The 17,386-nt window shown below is 42.8% G+C and overlaps 1 protein-coding gene across 2 annotated transcripts; it reads right to left on the reverse strand.

The window, feature by feature from the left end:
* Positions 1-279: 279 nt before the first annotated feature.
* On the reverse strand, positions 280-16,686 carry baiap2l1b (BAR/IMD domain containing adaptor protein 2 like 1b). 2 transcript variants are annotated; one of them, XM_088317166.1, is made up of 14 exons: positions 16,326-16,685; positions 15,362-15,437; positions 15,167-15,253; positions 10,660-10,721; positions 9,871-9,942; positions 9,260-9,394; positions 6,908-7,060; positions 6,012-6,167; positions 5,813-5,930; positions 5,512-5,731; positions 4,351-4,416; positions 3,731-3,974; positions 1,410-1,456; positions 280-1,245 (listed from the first exon to the last, which is right to left on the reverse strand). In XM_088317166.1, exons 1-14 carry the CDS (start codon positions 16,374-16,376, stop codon positions 1,173-1,175), a joined length of 1,560 nt encoding a protein of 519 aa, XP_088173292.1. In that variant the 5' UTR covers positions 16,377-16,685; the 3' UTR covers positions 280-1,172. The 2 variants fall into 2 exon arrangements, with proteins under 2 accessions (XP_088173292.1, XP_088173293.1); XM_088317167.1 differs by lacking the exon at positions 9,871-9,942 and having other exon boundaries at positions 16,326-16,686.
* Between the last annotated feature and the right edge of the window lie 700 nt (positions 16,687-17,386).

The following is a 17,386-nucleotide window of genomic DNA, read 5'->3' on the forward strand; positions in this document are numbered from 1 at the left end:
TTTTGTAACAATGGTCATCATTTTAGAACAATGACGATTTTTCCTAAAGCAGAAAATGTGGTTAAACGGGTTATCGACTGGGAGTTTATTCCCTGTTCTGTCTGTGATGATATCGTTGGGCTAGCTAGAAACTGTGCATTGGTTACAAATGACTTTATTGCATTATTTGACGTCCACTCCGTATCAAATATGAAATATTCTAAGGGTCGATGTTGTCTCTTGGTCTAAAATGACCCCCCCCCCCCCCAAAAAAAAACTTTTCCTCATATTTTGACAATGTTATGCTAAATCGTCTTTATTCTTAAAAAATAGAAAAAAAATCTGTAAAATTGAAACTTTATTCCGAGAGAATGACTTTCAAGTGAAATGATAAATTTCACAAACCTTCCAGACTTCTTCTCCATAAAATCATTGTACTACAGTACATATTTGTTGAATATTAAGCATTAAAACAAGCGTAAATAAAAAAAAAAAACTACAAGAATTGCAACTTTGTATGGGTAGCATTTTGAGCATTTATTCCATCTCCTTAATATTCATCTCATGTCTTAGTGCGCTCTTAACTTACTCGTGAGACAATTCCGCAGACTAGTTGGCATCCACACCCTGCAATTATGATTGTATGATTTCAAAACTTTTTGCACACAATTGTATACTAGTGCACAGTTTTGCCGCACTAGCGACATGCAATTGCAATAGAGACATAAAGTAAACTAGTGAGGTTTAACCATGTCCTACTGGGTTTTAGTTGTTAAACTAGTGCACTAAATTGTCTTACTCGTGACGGTGACGACAAAGCGTACTGGTACAAGGAATTTACATTGGAATAAATAATCAAATGGCTTTCCAAAAGAAGCTTGAACATTTATTCCATATCCTTGATATGAAGATTACTAGTGCGAAACTAGCTGGCCCTAGCGCCTACAGGAAACGTGAGCTGCTCAAGTCCTCAATTTCCAATGGCAACAACAACAAAAGAACAAACATTCTAACAACAGTGATTTGGAAAATGTACATTTTTCTTTCTGGCTCCACGTGTGCATTGTCGGGATGTGGCTAGTTCCAAGTATCACCGCCACAAAGAGACATTTTGAATTTAAATAGAGGAGCATCAGTCCTGTAAAAGCTCCCAAATACTTCCATGTGTGAAACATGTAAAAGTTCAGCCAAAATCAGATGACGGGGGCTGAGCGGTCGTTGGTGACAGTCGGACGTAGTCGCACGGTGGAAAACGGGTTGCCTCCCCTGGATAACACAGACGAAGCAGTCAATCAATAATGTCTTTATCGTGAAAATGAGCGGTTGACGTTAAAATATCTGTCTAGTGTTTCGCTCAAGCGTCAACCTGCATGGTATAAAATACCTGATGTAATGAGAAGGAAATAAGTAAACAACAGCGGCTGACTTACGCCAGGTAGGCAGGTGTCGGTCTGGAGGTGCCGTTGGTCTGGTTTGTCTATGGAAAGAAAAAAAAATCATTTTCCTTTTTTCACATGACATGTTACCGAATACTTTTCATGGAACAGCCTTAAACCCCCCCTAACCCCCCCCCCCCCAAAAAAAAAAAAAACAAAAAAAAAAAACACCCAGTATGTAAACATAGTGGATGCATGGTGAAAGACAACACGAGGCAGCTTGCGGAATCTTGACCATCTGGAAATGCAAGTTGGAGCTACGAGTTTTCTTATTATTATTGTGTGTTAACTTAATTAAGTGAAAGTTTAAAGGGATTAAACATGTCTCATTGTTGCCCTTTAAATATATTAAACAAACAAACTATTAAAAATTATTTACATTTTTAAAAAAAAAATCATAACTACGATTCTAGAATAAAATAGGACAAAACACTGTTTTCATGTTGTGGTGTGGTAACAATATTCTAATTGGGAATTTAAAAATTGGGCACATTCTCTTTTCCCTTGAAGTTATTGACGCTGCAACCTGCAGCTCTCAGCAGCTACCACAAGATGGCAGCCGAGCACAGAGAACCTGCTTGAAAAACCAACTCTATTTCAACAAACATCCTCATTTCCTACCAGCACTATATGGATTCTTACATTGCACAGCACAATAGACGAAGAAAAATATCCAACATTCGAGTAGACTTGCATATCCCATTCAGTTAAGGTGAGAATGTCATACATGTATCTGAAAATCCATTTGAATTGCATGAAAGATTATTCCTTCACGTTGCACAATGGGAGGTGATCAACTCTCCTTAGGTACATACTTAATTGACCTTCGAGGTCATCCTTTCCGTTTGGTGGCGATCGTTTGATAGCAAACCAGTGAGGTTGCATTTTTTTTTTTGTGCTTGTGGACACCGTGCATTCCAGAGAAACCACACCCCTCTCCCACCCTTTCTTTCTCCTATTCTACTCAAGTTCTATTGTGTAATACATTCTGTTCTCCATAGGTTTTTAAACAAACGCTCGAGGCGTATTCTCCTAAAGGATACCATTGCACACGTTGTCCTCAACAAAAACGATGCTGATTATTTGCAGCACGACTTATTCTGAGGGCTCTGGATAGATTAGATTGAAATGGCAACAATAGAGTCTTAAGTCTGATTGGCCCAAAAATTGCCAAAACCCAGAAAATCATTGCTGTTTTTGTGCGTAAATAAAACATAAAAATCCCCCAAATAACTACTCCTTAAATGGCAATCGTATTATAGTAGTTATAATCATTTAATCATTTGTTTCAACTGTCGCGTAATACTTGTTATGCTAAATTCAATATGGGTTTAGAAAAAGTAAAACGGCTCTTGGTAGAACAACGGTTCCTGATTAAAAAGCTCAATTTTGTTGTGGCCGTGTGAGCTGTGCTGACTGCCACAGTTGGCGTGCATGCATTGAAGCATAAAAGCTTTGTCAAGGAGTCGCAGGTGCTTTTTCTCAGTAACTGGGCAACAGAGGAAATAACATTGCTGCCTTTGCACACACACGACAGTAAATAATGACCGCTCGAGCATGTTCCTCAAAATAGATTGATGAGCACAATGTGTTTAACCGACACACACACACACACACACACACAAAAAGTTTACATGACGATCAACAGGAGGAACACATTTTGGAATGTTCCAAGTTAGCAAATAGGGGGCTTGGTCAAAGCCGAGGGAAGTACGAAGAGCTCCAATTAGTAGTAAACAGCACAAGGTGCCTTCTAAAAAGTGCAATGTAAAATAAATAAATCAATAAAAACTAGTCAGGAAAAGCCTACTCAAACATCTGAACTTGTAGTTGGTATTTATCGGAGGGAACTGGCAGGTGTGCGCCGACTCCTCCTCAACATGAGTTTGAATGACTTGCTAAACACCGAGCCAGTTCTGAAGGTGCGCACACTTGTGCAACCATGTTTTCTCAGATGTTTTTTAATTCCTCTCTTGCGAATACACAATTTTCAATTGTGTTGTATCAGGAATACAGCAGCTCATTTGAACGAGGGTGTGTAGATTTTTTAGACTATGTAGATGTTACGGACCACGGCCATAGTGTCTGCAGTTCCTCAAATAGCATTTCATTTTATTTTTACACCTAACCTGCAATTAGTTTCTTGCCCTCCCTTACTCCTGACATCCAGATTTTTGGCTCTTTTTTACTGGCACTTCTCCATACGACGACACAAATGAGGGCAAAGGAGCATTACACTCGGCATGAAATGCGAAGGAGGAAGATTCGTGCCCTAACTTGAGAACGGAAGAGCGCAACGTGAGCTAGCGACTGACCGTGTGATGATCGGATGACGATGCCGAGGAGACGGCGGAGGGCGTTGGGGAGTGCTGCCGGTGATTGTTGGCGGTGACGAAGGTGCTGGCATTGGTGGATGACGGGTGGTGGGTCTTGGCGGCGGCGCGCCTCGAGCTGACGGCGTAGTCCTCCGGGGGCAGGATCATGGTGGCCTCGTCCGTTTCCGTGTCTTGGTGGTGCAGGTTGACCACGCTCCGGCTGCGGTACGGCGCCACTGACACACTGCGGCACGTAAACAATAGATTTAAAAGCACATTTTAAATGTACTTGTGGTCATTATGCGCAAAATGAAGGTTAAGCATCGTTTGGCTTTATTTATTTTCATACAATTTCCACTGAAAAGGGTTGGAAAACCATTCTTTCAAAGTACAAGGTTTGCATGCAGGGGACGGGGCTCCAAGGTGGAATGTGACTCGGGTCAGGACAATAAGAATCAAAGGTTGAATTAGGGGAGAACCCCCTGTAAGGGTTTGCTAGCTCATCACTCGAATCAGGAAACTAAAGGAAGTAGCAGCTAACGATACAGCTGCTTGCAATGTGAAACCTGTTACTGTATGTGTGCGTGTGTGCGTGCGCGCATCCGTCGGAGTCTCCTTACCTATTGTTGTTGTTCACGAGCGACTCAGAGAATGCACGGCAGTATGACGAAGGGAACCAGCCCCTCCTGAAGGAAGGAAAAAGACACCGATATGAGGCTGGTTACGAAAAAGTTGGGCTTTGCGAGAAAAAAATTGGGATGATTTAAAATGCAGTCATTACAGAAGTTCACCAGAGTGTTTAAGGTTACAACAACATTGTTGGTTCGACCCGAACGACGAATGCCGCAACATTTTTTTTTTTGACTCACAGCAAATAGACCAGATTATTTTGGAGGTAAAATTGCTAAAAAAAAAATAGTTTCATCGGGGGAAACCAATACTGTATGCATCGTTGTTCTGTTTGACTTCCCATTAAGTGGCTACTGCTGCACCCCTCCTGCCGCTGTGTGTGTCAATATTTGTACACGAGATGAAAATACATGTTAATGGTAGCCTCTGTTGACTCATAAGGGAGTTTCTTTTTTCCCCATGTCCAGCATGACTGCGACCTGAGCGGCTGACATTTAGTAAATATTCAAAGGAAGTCTCACATTAAAAAAAAAAAAATGCAGCCGTGCTGTTGCCCGGGTGAGGTGCCCAGTTACGTTAGCAGAGCTGAAGACAAAGAAGAAAGAAAGCACAATGTCGCAAAAGCAAACCCTGGTCAGAAGGTGAATGCTGATAAGCACCATGACACCTCCAGTTTTTTTTTTCTTTTTTTAAACTTTTGTACTTTTGGGATATGATTCTTGATTTTCTTTTTTTTTCAGATCAGACATGACGACATTTTGAAAAGCATAGCGCTCAGGATAAAAAAAAAGAAAAAAAAACACTTTCTTTGATTTTGTTATTCTCAGTAAAATGACATTTTTTTTTGTCTTATTCTGTAAACTACGACAACCAAACGCCCAAATTGCAAATCCAGTGGTGCCTTGCCTTGCCAAGTGAACCCAATTTACTAGTTTTTAGATGCATGACCGTTGTCATTGAGAGCAAAGACCTGCAATTTGGAAGATGCGTAGACGGGCTAATGAATCACGTTTGTGTCGCGCTGTTATGTCCCTAAAAATAACATATTTGAACACAAACGGTGAAGCAACACACGCAGACAGACAACATCACTATACATATAGCTTGCAGGACCTGAAAGAACCAAGATTGTTTTTTTTTTCGACACTCACTTTCCATTCTTCTCCATTTCACCATACATCCACCCGTCTTTCTCTTCGGGTATGAGCAGGATGATGACGTCGCCCTCGTCAAAGCTGAGCAGGGTGTTGTTACCGCCGGCCGTATGGGGGAAGATGGTGCGAACCCGCGGCCTTTTCACCGCCACGTTGTTGAGGCCTGTGGCCACAGACACGGACCGGGCGAGGTTGTTCTCTGCGTTGCTCTCAAGGTCTGGTGGCAATCAAGAATTTGAAGGATGTCAACGGGATGCGGTTGCGAAAGCGAGCGCTCCGGTGAGCTCGTTTGTACTACCGGTGTTGTTGTTGCTCGTGGTGATGACGCTGGCAGTTGTTTTGTTGTTTGGAGTGAACATGTTCACGAGCGGGCTGACATGAGCCTTCTGAGACGGAGCCGGTGGAGCTGAGATGTTCTGTCACACGCATATGCAGTGATGCTAAAGTTAGCATTCAAATGGGCGTCATCATTTTTGTGGGAGGCGGGGCCAACATACCAAACTGTGTCGTGATGGGGTGGGAGAGGGCATGGGCGTTATGGAGATGGGCGTACGCAGTCCCTCGATCATGCTCATGACGCTTTCGGGCATGTCTGTGGCGTCGTTGCACTGGTCCTGCCAGCTGTTCAGCTTGGCCATCAGGGTGTCTCTTGCCTGACCAGACAAAGAAAACGCGTAGAAATGTCATTTCATCAGCATGGTAACCAATTATTAAGTGCCTCGAGGGCCCGGTAGTATTTTTCATTACATCTCATTCATTCTGCCGTGCATTTTCCATCGGGGCCTTCAGTGAGGACGTACCCGACTTAATCAACCACTTACTCAAACCACTATGATGTTGTAATTATACACACCATCATTAATATACAAAAAAAAAAAAAAACGCAATAGAGTAGCACATAACTGCGTCATGCAAAAGTAATCAGAAAAAGATTTATTTAGCCATTTACTTCCAGATAGTCGAACGGACACAACTGGGGGGCGCCAGTGATTTTTATCGGTGTCAGGTATCGGCAGCCTTCGTAAAATCTCTACATCTTGAAAAAAGGACAGTATCAGTATCGGTACTCACCCATCCTTGACTAAAACTGGGCTGGTTAGATTAACATGGCAGTGCAGTGGCTGACGTAATTGGACAAAATAAAAAATTCAACCGTACCGTTCAACCAAATGAAACGCTATAAAAGAAAAAAAACAGACCTTAGGGAATAAATTACCGGTAATTAATGCAATTTCATGGAAGAAAAAGAGACATAAATATTTTCTTTGTGGATGTCTAAGGTAATGAGTTTGGACTTGTCCGTCATTTAGCATTCACTAAAACAAGCTCAGTCAAGCGATAGCAAACCCCGGAAAAAAAACAAAAAAAAACTTGTCAAGGTGTGTTGTGTAACCTTGTCATGAAACGATGCAATCTGATAGGAAAACATGCAGTGTTTGTCCACCAGGAAACAAAAGCGTCGCTTCTCCTCCAGAAGCGCCTCTTTGCAGCCGTCCGCAATAAACAGCTGCATGTCCATTTGGCGATTCGTCAGCGTCTCCACGCACTGAGGACACACACACACACACACGCACGCACACATTTACAGGTGTGTCTCCACAATCGCAGTCAAACACAGCTTGTGTCGTCCACCAACTTCATGGCTGCGTTATCTTGCCGCCCATACAGGCGACAGCCATATAGTCGCTGTCACCGCTCGGCCAACCTCTCAAGATCAAGTGATTCCAAATGAGGGAGGTTTCTTTTTCAACTTTCTAATCACAGCCGGGCAGTGGATCGCTTAGAAAAGACTGCAGTTTCGGACAAAAGGACGGACAAATAGGGCAGGACGCGTACTGTGTGTTATCTACAAAAGCAGACGACATTTCGGATCGTTGATGTAGAGCATTATGCACATTGAAGCAGCACTGCCGGCAGGTTTGTTTCAACCTGTCATAAATTAGTTTGAAACTAAATTAGTAGCCTGAAAAAATAAATAAATATAATTAAAAAAAAAACGAGGCTTCTCGATTTATTTATTTATTTTTTGTTTATGTGGCTGCGTGCGAGAAAACTTTGTGTATCAATTTCATTTCATTCAGCAAATCAATGTCAAATGGCCGAAGAGGTGTCGGCTCAAACAACGCTGCCTGTAAGCACTTTCAAAAGCAAAGCGTGCTGACATTATCCGGTCAGTGGAGAGCTGTCATATCTCAAGTAAGAACTGGCTCCAATTGAACAAAAAAAAAGAATGAATATTCGCTACATGACCGGCTGCACATTCATTTTCTCCCTCCGGTAAACTCACGCAGAGGAATAATATTAATAATGCACAAAAAGATTGTTTAAAGTGGCATTTTGTTGGAAGCTTTGGGGAATTGTTCCGCAATTAAAATGAGAAGCAATTTAAAAATTAAAAAAAAAAAAAATAAATAACCACAAGGTTGCTGAAATTTCTAAACTAAAAATTCTCGAAACAGGTTTAAAATACATTCATGAATCTAATTAGCGCAACCCTGCCTTTTTTTTTTGCCCAAAAATACCTTTTGAAATGAACTGCAAAATGATACAGGCAGAGAAAAAAAATAACAAATCATCTATTGAAGGTGGGTGGCATATTTCCCACTAAAAGTGGAAGAGGGAAAAAAAAAAAAAGGGAGGCGTGTGAATTTTTGAAAATGTCTCTGTCATACATAAACAACACAAACAAAGCTTTTCACTTTTCACCCGTGGGCACTACAACAAGCCTGTTGCTATGGACGACCTGTGTTTTATGTAAGGCGAGAGCTTTCTATTCAGACGCAAGCATGATCCATTATCCATATTGTTCTCTCTACTCGCTGATAAATGACTGTCAAGTCTGCGTTTGTACGCCTTCGTTCTGTTTTTGTCACCGAGGTTGTTGAACTCGCCGGTAGCGCCGACTGTATTGACAGACTACATAAAACCCTCAAAAATTGACAAAGACACACGGAGCCGGCCAGCCTGACTCGATCGATGCACAGCAACTTACATAAGCGCTGGACTTTTCTAAATATATTCAGCCATTCAGATCAAATGCAACTGTATCATGCTCTTATTCTGAAAGAGAAGGCGCAGCACTTCCGGGAGCGGAAGTAGCTTACTTAACGATCACTACGACAAATCTTCACTAATAAACAAGTGAATGCCATCGCTAAGCGTGCTAATTGCTAAAGTGTAATACAGCGTCGGGAAGGACAGAAAATAAGTGCTTAGGTGTACAGTCGACTTTTAAGTCAGGCTAGAATCGTGTTAAGGCGGAGAGCCAGCAGCAATGAAGAGAAATCGCAATATCTGGCAGAAAAATCGCAATACATTTTGTTTTCCTAAAATAATTCAGCCCTACTGCCGATGCACAATAAATGACCTCGGGGCCTCCCTCCCCCCCCCACCCCCCCAAGCTGTCTATGTTTCATTGGCAAAGAGACAAGTTCCAATCTATACGCGCTGACCTGACCAAAACATTTTTCAGTTTCTCCATGCTTGACGGTGTGTAGACAAGAAGTTTTTTCTTTTTCCGCACAACTTCTGCTTCACGCCGGACGACTTGCATTCTGTACCTTTTGTCCCTAAATACTGTTACACCTGCTGATGTGGCTCAGGTGGCTTCAAGCGTAATTAGATCTCTGCAAATATCAATAGTCCTGTGTGTGTGTGCGCGTGTGTGTGCGCGTGTGTGTGCTTCAGTGAAGGGACATTCACGAATGCGTCAGGTGTCGAAAAGGTGTGTCTGCATCCGCCTCACCTCGCTCTCTTTGTTCTCATACTTGTTGGCGTTCTTGCCTTGACTCTTCCTCCGGAGCTTCTTCAGGTCCGCTTGGGATTTCTCCAGAGAGTCCTGTTTCATCTTGTGCTCCATCTGGTACCTTTTATACGTGGCCTGGAAAGATCCACAGGGGCGGAATCTCATTAGATGGCAGAAATCAAGCGCAAACATGCCAGCTCACGGGTGTTTTTTTGCAATTTGTGGTGAGAATTATTCCGCAGCATATTACTTTTGGGGGTTTCAACGTTGCCGCTTAAGACAATGTGCAGAAATGAATGTTCGGCGCACCGCAACATAAACTGATCAATTTGTTTCACGCTGAAGCAATTACAGCATGCAACAAGTCCAATTAGACGACATAATTGCGTAATGACTTAAATGTCGCCTGGAGTTGCCAAACTGTCAAAGGCTTTAACACTGTCAGTGTTGAAGCGTCAATCAAAATACAAAGTCAGCTGTTAATTTTCTCAAGTTATCTCCTCTCTTCATGGTAGTTATAATAATCACTTTAACAGTGACTTTGTTGCTTTCTGAAAGAAAAACTTTTGTGTGCGTGATTTATTGCAGCTACACACCAAAGCAGTACTCACAGTCATGTATTTCACATCCATGTCCGTCTTTCGCTCCAGCTCGTTTATAATCTCCCTGTGGAACCTCTTAAACTTCAGGTGGCGATAAGGATGGATGACAGAGGAGAGAAGACGACACACAGCCAGTTAGAATCATGACGGGCGGCACGATGGAGCATTGGTTAGTGACCAAGTTGGGGAAAAAAAAAATGAAGAGAAATCCATTTTGATTCTGTTGCTCCATGTGTGCGGGGGTGTGCGCTCAGTTTAAGGTTGCCCTTATGAATGAGTCAGAAACAAAGCGTGGGAATGCCCACAGACTTCTCCCTCTTCCTCTTCGCATACGACTCTCGCTCATTAGTGCGAGGGCGGCCAAGCCTGCAGCATCCACCTGGAGCACTTCTGTCCAAGCAGAAGCGACCCCCCTCTCTATTAACCGCCGAGCCGCCATTGGCCGCCGTCAATTCCTATGATGTGAATTGATGCTGTGACTCCGAGTCCATGAACAAGTCAGCCCGCTCGCTCGCGCTCGGAGCAACAATGTCTCGGAAGAGCGACTCGCAACTTTCGGCCCGTGGTTCAAATTTAATGAGCGGGAACCAAGGGGAGGGGAAAACACTGAGTTGCACTCAGGTTCGGCTCAAGGCCGTCGTTCTCCTGTCCTTTCGTCGCATCTTGTCCCCACTCGTGCTTTCAATGCGTGTCGTTCACTGGATCAAACTGTACGGAGTGAGCGTGCCACGTGCAAAATATTGGGATGAGGAAACGATAATTAAGTCAGACTTGAAGTGTAAGACAACTTGTACTCACGTTGTCCTCCCACTCGAAAAAAACTTTCCTGTGGACTTCCGAGATTCCCATGAGCACCATTCCTGCCCGGGAAAGAACAAAAAAAAAAAAAAAAAAAAAGTTTATACTATGAATGGAATGCAGCGCTTGAAGAATACCAGATAAGCAGCAAACCTATTCATTCGGTCTCTGAGAAGCGAATCAACTCTGACATCAGGACACCGCACACTGGCATTTGCTAATGCTGAATGATTCTTTTGTCTGTGCTGAGTGACTCTCAATCGCAGACCCGTCAAACGTCTCCCGGCTTCAGTTTACGTGAAGACAAAAAAGGATGCGCCTCGAAGAAGGAAAAAGGAAATAAACGCGTGCGCCCGAATGGGAAAAACTGGACCACCAACTGTTAGGCTAATCAAAAAGTGCTTTGATGGCAGGCGGCCGGCCACATGTTGCCACTTGGTGTCTCAATCCATTCAGGATTATGACGTGTGCGGTGTATTTAAAAAGATGGCCGTGCGGCGTCAGAAATTAACTAGGAAAATAGTCAATATGCGGCTCCCGAAGCAGACGGCATGCCGGCTGACTTGAGTCTGTTTTCAAACATACTCCGTGGTCTGGATAATGTTTGTGTATTTATACAGTTCCTTGACAGACAAAAGTTTATAACACTTCACAGATGACTGTTAGTCATGGAAAGACGGGGTGTGTGTGCGAGCGTGTGTGTGCGCGTGTGTTTCAATTTTTTTCATTTTTCCATTCACAGCGGAAAGATGCATTCTCGCACATTGGAGGTTGTTGACACGTTCTTTGCAAGGAACACTTTTTTTTTTGCGTTTTAAATTTTCCATTAGCCGAGACAAAATGTCAAACTTGTCAGCATAAATGGAGTGCGAACGAGTACGTAAACTAAGAACATGTTCACCTTCAAGTTAAAAGCGCTGGAGAATGAAGACTAAATGCAAGACGGCCTCACGCGTGATTGGTGAAATCATTTGGAGGAGGCGTGCCGCAAGACTTTGCGTTGCGTTTGCTTTGTTTTCTGTCTCTTGTGCAGCTGCGAGCCAACAAGCCCGTTTCATTTGCCGTTGTCACAGCAACCAAGGTCACAGCAAACGACCTAAACTGATATGATAAACGTGAGTTTCTGATCGAGGGAGCAAAGTTGTCCTGATGTGGACGTCCGTAGAGAGCTCGTTGTTGCAGGCCTGCGACGGCGGTGTATTCACTCATACAAAAGTATGTTCAGTGTCGTAAGCTTGTTGACATTCTTTGTGGCTTGCTGCTGTTTGGAGGAGCAACAGGGTTTTAATGAGCTTGGTTAAATGAACACTTTCATGCATGTGTGTGAACAATAGTGGCTTTGAATTGACGTAGTTCAGCATCATTATTATCTGACATGACTGAAATGCCGACAAGAGGAAATAAAAATATTTGTACGCAACGTCCTTGCTCATGGAGATTCGGGACAAAACCGACAAGGACCGGAAAGGCCAATTTCCATTCAAATGCATAATTGGCGATTAGTCGATAATACGAGATAGTTAGTCGCTTTGACTGGATGCAATTCGGCCATTTTGGATGGCGTGAACGTAGGCTTGGTTTTGGGAAGTTGAGCAACGTCTCCAACGTTTGTTGGAAGGATGACGTGAATTTTCAACCTTACGAGGTGTGGTATCGAGCCAAACACCAGACAGATTAGTTCATACTCGGATAGTGAGTGACTCATAAACGCATCAATACATCAGCAAATAAAGTCCAGCCAAACGTGATTTTTTTCGGCGTGTTATGATTGGACCAGGAATGACTTGAGTGACATCACACATAGCAACGTTCCTTTTTTTTTTTCCAGCCATTGGTTTGTTTTGTTGTTGTCAGCCTTTGGAGAATGTTGCCAGGCAGCAGGTGTGGAGCCAAGTCTGAGTGCTGTGTGTGTGTGTGTGTGTGTGTGTGTGTGTGTGTGTGTGGGGGTGTGTTCGCGTGTGTCATGCCAGTGAGAGTACACGAGAGGCTAACGGCGAGACGGCGCTAACAATGCAAAACCAGATTAAAGTCTGAGGAACGGAAAAGGTTCTGCTTGCCGACTCGTGTCAAATCATGACGAGACAAACCGAGCTTTTTGGATAACGGTTACTTCAAATCTAAAGAGAAAAAAAATAAGCCAAACTTGGCATAATCCTGTCAGCAATCTGAGGCTTTTTTTTTTTTCATCTCGGAGACTGTTGATCACTAGAACAAATAGTTGAAAATCTACGGACAGTTTCTTGATGCCCATGTGCAAAATGCTGGCTCGTAATTATAGAACGACAGACTGTAGGCTTGCCAAAAACATAAACAAAGAGCCAAACACATTCGGAATACTGCCCAAAAAAAGGAAACGCTACTCCCACCTTTCAGATGATTTTTTTTTTTTAAACCAGCATTTTGCTGGGAACATGCAAAGCATCCCACAGTTTTGTTTTTGTGGGCAAAATGATCCTGGCATGAGCGCGAGCCACCTGACGCAGCATGCAAACATGCCGGGATTATGTAAAGAAAGACACGTCAACACGTTGGGCTGTCAAATATTAGACGAGATGGCCAGAATGTTGGCTTTAGGCTTTCTTTTTATTCAGATGTGGACGCATAACTTGACACTGTTGTGCAGTGGAAAGTCGAATTGAAACTCCAACTGTTGTTGTACGTGACGTCACGCTCAAAAGCAGCTAGTCTTGTGAGACCTCAACATGGACAGTAAATGATTGACTTGCGAACATGCGAGCAGTATTTTGGGATTCCCACGCAGATGGAGTCAACTCAATTGGCTTGGATTTTTATACGAGTAAGAAAACGCAGCAAAAGAATTTAAAGAAATACACTCGCTTTATAAATGGCCATCGCAACAACTGTAGTATCCGTGTGTTGGGTGTGTGCCTTTAAGGGGCGTGGCCTAATGAGATTGACATCAAGAGCTCCTTGCGAGCGTTGACTGTTTGTTGAATTAAGGCTGGGCAATTAATGGGAATGTAATCATGATTTCGATTTTGGCTTTTCTCGATTTTTTTTTTTTTTTTTTTTTTTTTAACAATTTTAGTTACGAAAACATTAGAATAAAAATCACCCAGCCCGGATATTCCTGTCAGTTTCCTTTCGCTGTGACAATCGCCTTCTTCCGTGACTGTTTTTGTGGTTCCCGAAAAATAGTCCAGTAGAACCGCCTAAAACAATCCACCCCTACTATTACAGATGAATTCCATGAGAAAAATTATTCCCCAAATTCGAGTGCAAGCAGTGTCCTGGAATGCATTGTGTTCAACCTCAGTTCTATCTTTTTACTTTTGATATCAGCCAGCTTTGGTCCAACCTCAAACCCAATACAAAGACATGACCACTGATAACGGATTCTTGTTCAGGGTTTGACTGGGGGAGGGGGGGAAGCCAGTCAGAAGCGTCTGTAGGAAAGAACTGGTGACATTTGAACTCTTGCAGTGGAGGAAGATGACAACGAGGAAGAAGGCAGGCCAAAAGGAATTAAAGCAAGGCGGCAACAGGACAAGGTGCACCGGTCCTCCGATATCTCTCAAGAGTATCCCGTTTCTGGTCGGCTACGCGTCACTGAAGCTCAGGTTTCTGAGCGGGCAGCCTCACTGCATCCTTGAGCAGGCTCGGAGGCAACAGGACTTTCTATTCTTTTGAGCAGAACTCCGTGAATCATTCTTTGGTCCAGTCCACAAATCCTGCCTGGAATGTGTTGCATTGAACGTGCATTTCTTTTTTTATCGATAATCGCAGACATTTTGTGATTTGTTTTCAATCACCTTCTGTTCTGAAGACAACAAGTACATACTGGGTCACAGAAAGTATCATCGATTTGTGGAGTCTATCCACATGTTAGGGGTCAGCCAGGAAATCATGTCAACTGTCGAGATATGACAATGATTACTCGCTGAAGTTGACTTGCACCCCCCCCCCTCATTTCCTCAGCACTTCCTATCACAGAATTCCAACAAAGTGGTCTCAATTTAGGAAGAATTGGCCTCTTTGCTGTCCCTTTTGCGCCACAGCACATTTTGGCTACTCTGAAATGCACGGTAGAACTTGCAAAGAAAACGCACCAAATGCATCACAACTTAACGGCACAATGCATCCTAATCAACAACCATTTACATTCCTCAAGATAAAAACAAAATATTGCAAGCTATTTAAAAGTGTGTGGTAAATGATTCATTGCTTGACTGCGAGTGCCAGGAGGCCGACATCACCCGCCAGCTCCCATTGTGCCTCTCAATTTAATTAGCAGCTTTTTTCCCTACCCGCAGGGGAGCTGAGAAACATACAGTGGTTAAATCAAAGCGTTGCACAGGTGACGCAGATATCTTCCCACCTGGGGAGTTGTCCTGGCAAAAAAGGTGGTGCCATTACATGAGCAGTGTGCGAGACGGCGAGATTTTGACATAAGAGTGCCCCAGTGTAGAGGTTTTTGGGGGTTCACTACTACAGCTACTAAGTCAAAGTTGATCTCATTCCAAAATGAAAGGACATGCAAACTTACCTAAATCTCTGGATACGGGAGACACCACTGCGCTCTCTCCAATTTTAGCCATGGCATCAAAATACAATCTTCCTGCCAAGGTCATTGCTGGGGAAATACAATTATTATCACCATGTATCAGTACACACTTGAATAGGTGTTTTAATACGACTAAATTATAGGTAGAGGGGTACATCACGACGTCACAATGCTTACCCGCTACCGATTTCTCGTAGTTCTTTCCCAGGTTGACCAGGTTTCTCAGACCTGGGTTAAACTGGTCCATCACATTCTGAGTGGCCAAGCATGGAAGAAGAAAGACTTTTATTACACTTTTATTACCAATATTCTCGTGAGTTCGGCAGATTTGATTCAGGATGGAAGGTCCAGGAAGAATGGTGCTGCTTATCTCTGTAAGAACGTCAATTAGCGAGTTTTTTCCTCATGTGTGACTTAAGCGCATACCCATGTGCGTCTCACTCACACCCAAATCCAGAATGCAGGAAATGATGCAAAGACGTGGTGAGCGAAACATTTCCATTGCCTTTAAGAAACTTGCAATGACCTTTTGTCAATGAATGACATGTAAACTGGGGTCACTACAGATAGCGTTCTTTCAACAGACTTGTGAAGTAACGCTCAGGATGGAAATCATTAGGTGGTCTAGGCTGTATAACCTTTCCAAACAACTCTGATAAATAATTAAACCTGGAGTCATATCTGTGTTCCTACCAAGATGCCGTAGTATTATTATGTGATTTTTTTGACGGGCTATAGTGGACATCATCCAAAAAAAGTAGCACACCTTATTTGACAAAGTAAAGAGACTACAAACTACCAACATCACAATTAGACCAACAGCATAAATATATTTATACTTTATTCATCCAGTGATTGAAATTGGATTCTCATCACAGCAATATTACAACAATAAAAAACTGTGTATGGATATTTTTAAAGTGCTTATTTTTTATTTATTTTTTTTTGTCTATGAAGATGGTCAGTCATCATGGTCGTCCACAAAGGAGCCCTTGATGTCAAAGGTTGAAAAAAGGTGGTTTGTTTTCCGAAAACGTGTGCTAATAGGTAACGCAAAAAGTTTTTTTATTTTTTTTGCAGCATGTTTGCTTCTTTCCTCGCCTGTGTGGGCACACCTGTGTTATTACCACACTGTACCCACCTTGTATGTACTTTCAGTCAGCTTGTTCGCCTCCTCCGCGCTCCTCGACATGTTTAAATCCGTTTCGACAAAGATGCAAAAAAAGAAAAAAAAGGAAAACAACACCAACGCGACGGTTGAAGATGTCCACCCTCAGCCGACAACAAAAAAAAAAGGAGAGGAGGGGGAGCGGGAAGAAAAAGTGGGCAACAAACCTACGGTCGCACACAAGTCCTCATTGCCAACAAGAGAAGCGAAACGCAGGCAAGCAAAAACTAATCAAATGATGATTATTTTAACGCCCCCAAGACGTCCAGAGGAGTTTAGTCCTGCTGTGTTGCGTTGCCACGCAGGGAATAAAACTGCTGTGAAACTTGTTGCAGGTTGGCGAGTTCGCGCGAGGGGAGGCGGGAGGTGAAGTAAAACTTAACAAGAAAGTGCATCCTTTTCCGGTTTTTGACTTCAAATTAAAATTGAAACCACTTTCTAAAACAAAACGACCTACTCTTAATCTCTGTAGTGGGATGTAAACGAAGTACAAATATTCAGCCCCAATGTTTAAATCGATTTGTTTCACCCCCCCATGTGTTTAAATTGATTTGTCCACCCCCCCCCCCCATGTATCTGGATTTTACTTGAGTATTAATGAGTTAAATCAATATTTCTGTACCTTGACACAAGTATCTGTATTTTAATGCAGCGAGTGAATACGTTTGTCTTTATTCAAGTAACTGGGTGGTATTCCACCCCTGAAAGTATAATAAAATAGCAATGAAAATGGCTCACTAAAATTGCTTTTATTTTGAAGACAGTACTTCCGTTTTGCTCAGCAAATGTTTCTCGAACTTCACACGAACCTCAACGCAGGTGAGCAACCTCGAAAAACCGACAGACGAGCGTAAAAAACGGAAAGGCGCGCTCCCTGGAGGCAACTAATCATTAGCACAGTCGCACTAAAATGAGAGTTTAAAGTCCAGAAAAACAAGAAATTAGGTACGTTGAAACGCTCAGAGTACGTTGTAATTTCATTTATTTGTATTTATTTCTTATTAAACTCACTCATTATAATCCCTCAGGGAATA

This window comes from Idiotropiscis lumnitzeri, chromosome 15 (genome assembly GCF_059441095.1).
Source record: "Idiotropiscis lumnitzeri isolate Australia: NSW breed Sydney's pygmy pipehorse chromosome 15, RoL_Ilum_1.0, whole genome shotgun sequence".
Classification (NCBI taxonomy): domain Eukaryota; kingdom Metazoa; phylum Chordata; class Actinopteri; order Syngnathiformes; family Syngnathidae; genus Idiotropiscis; species Idiotropiscis lumnitzeri.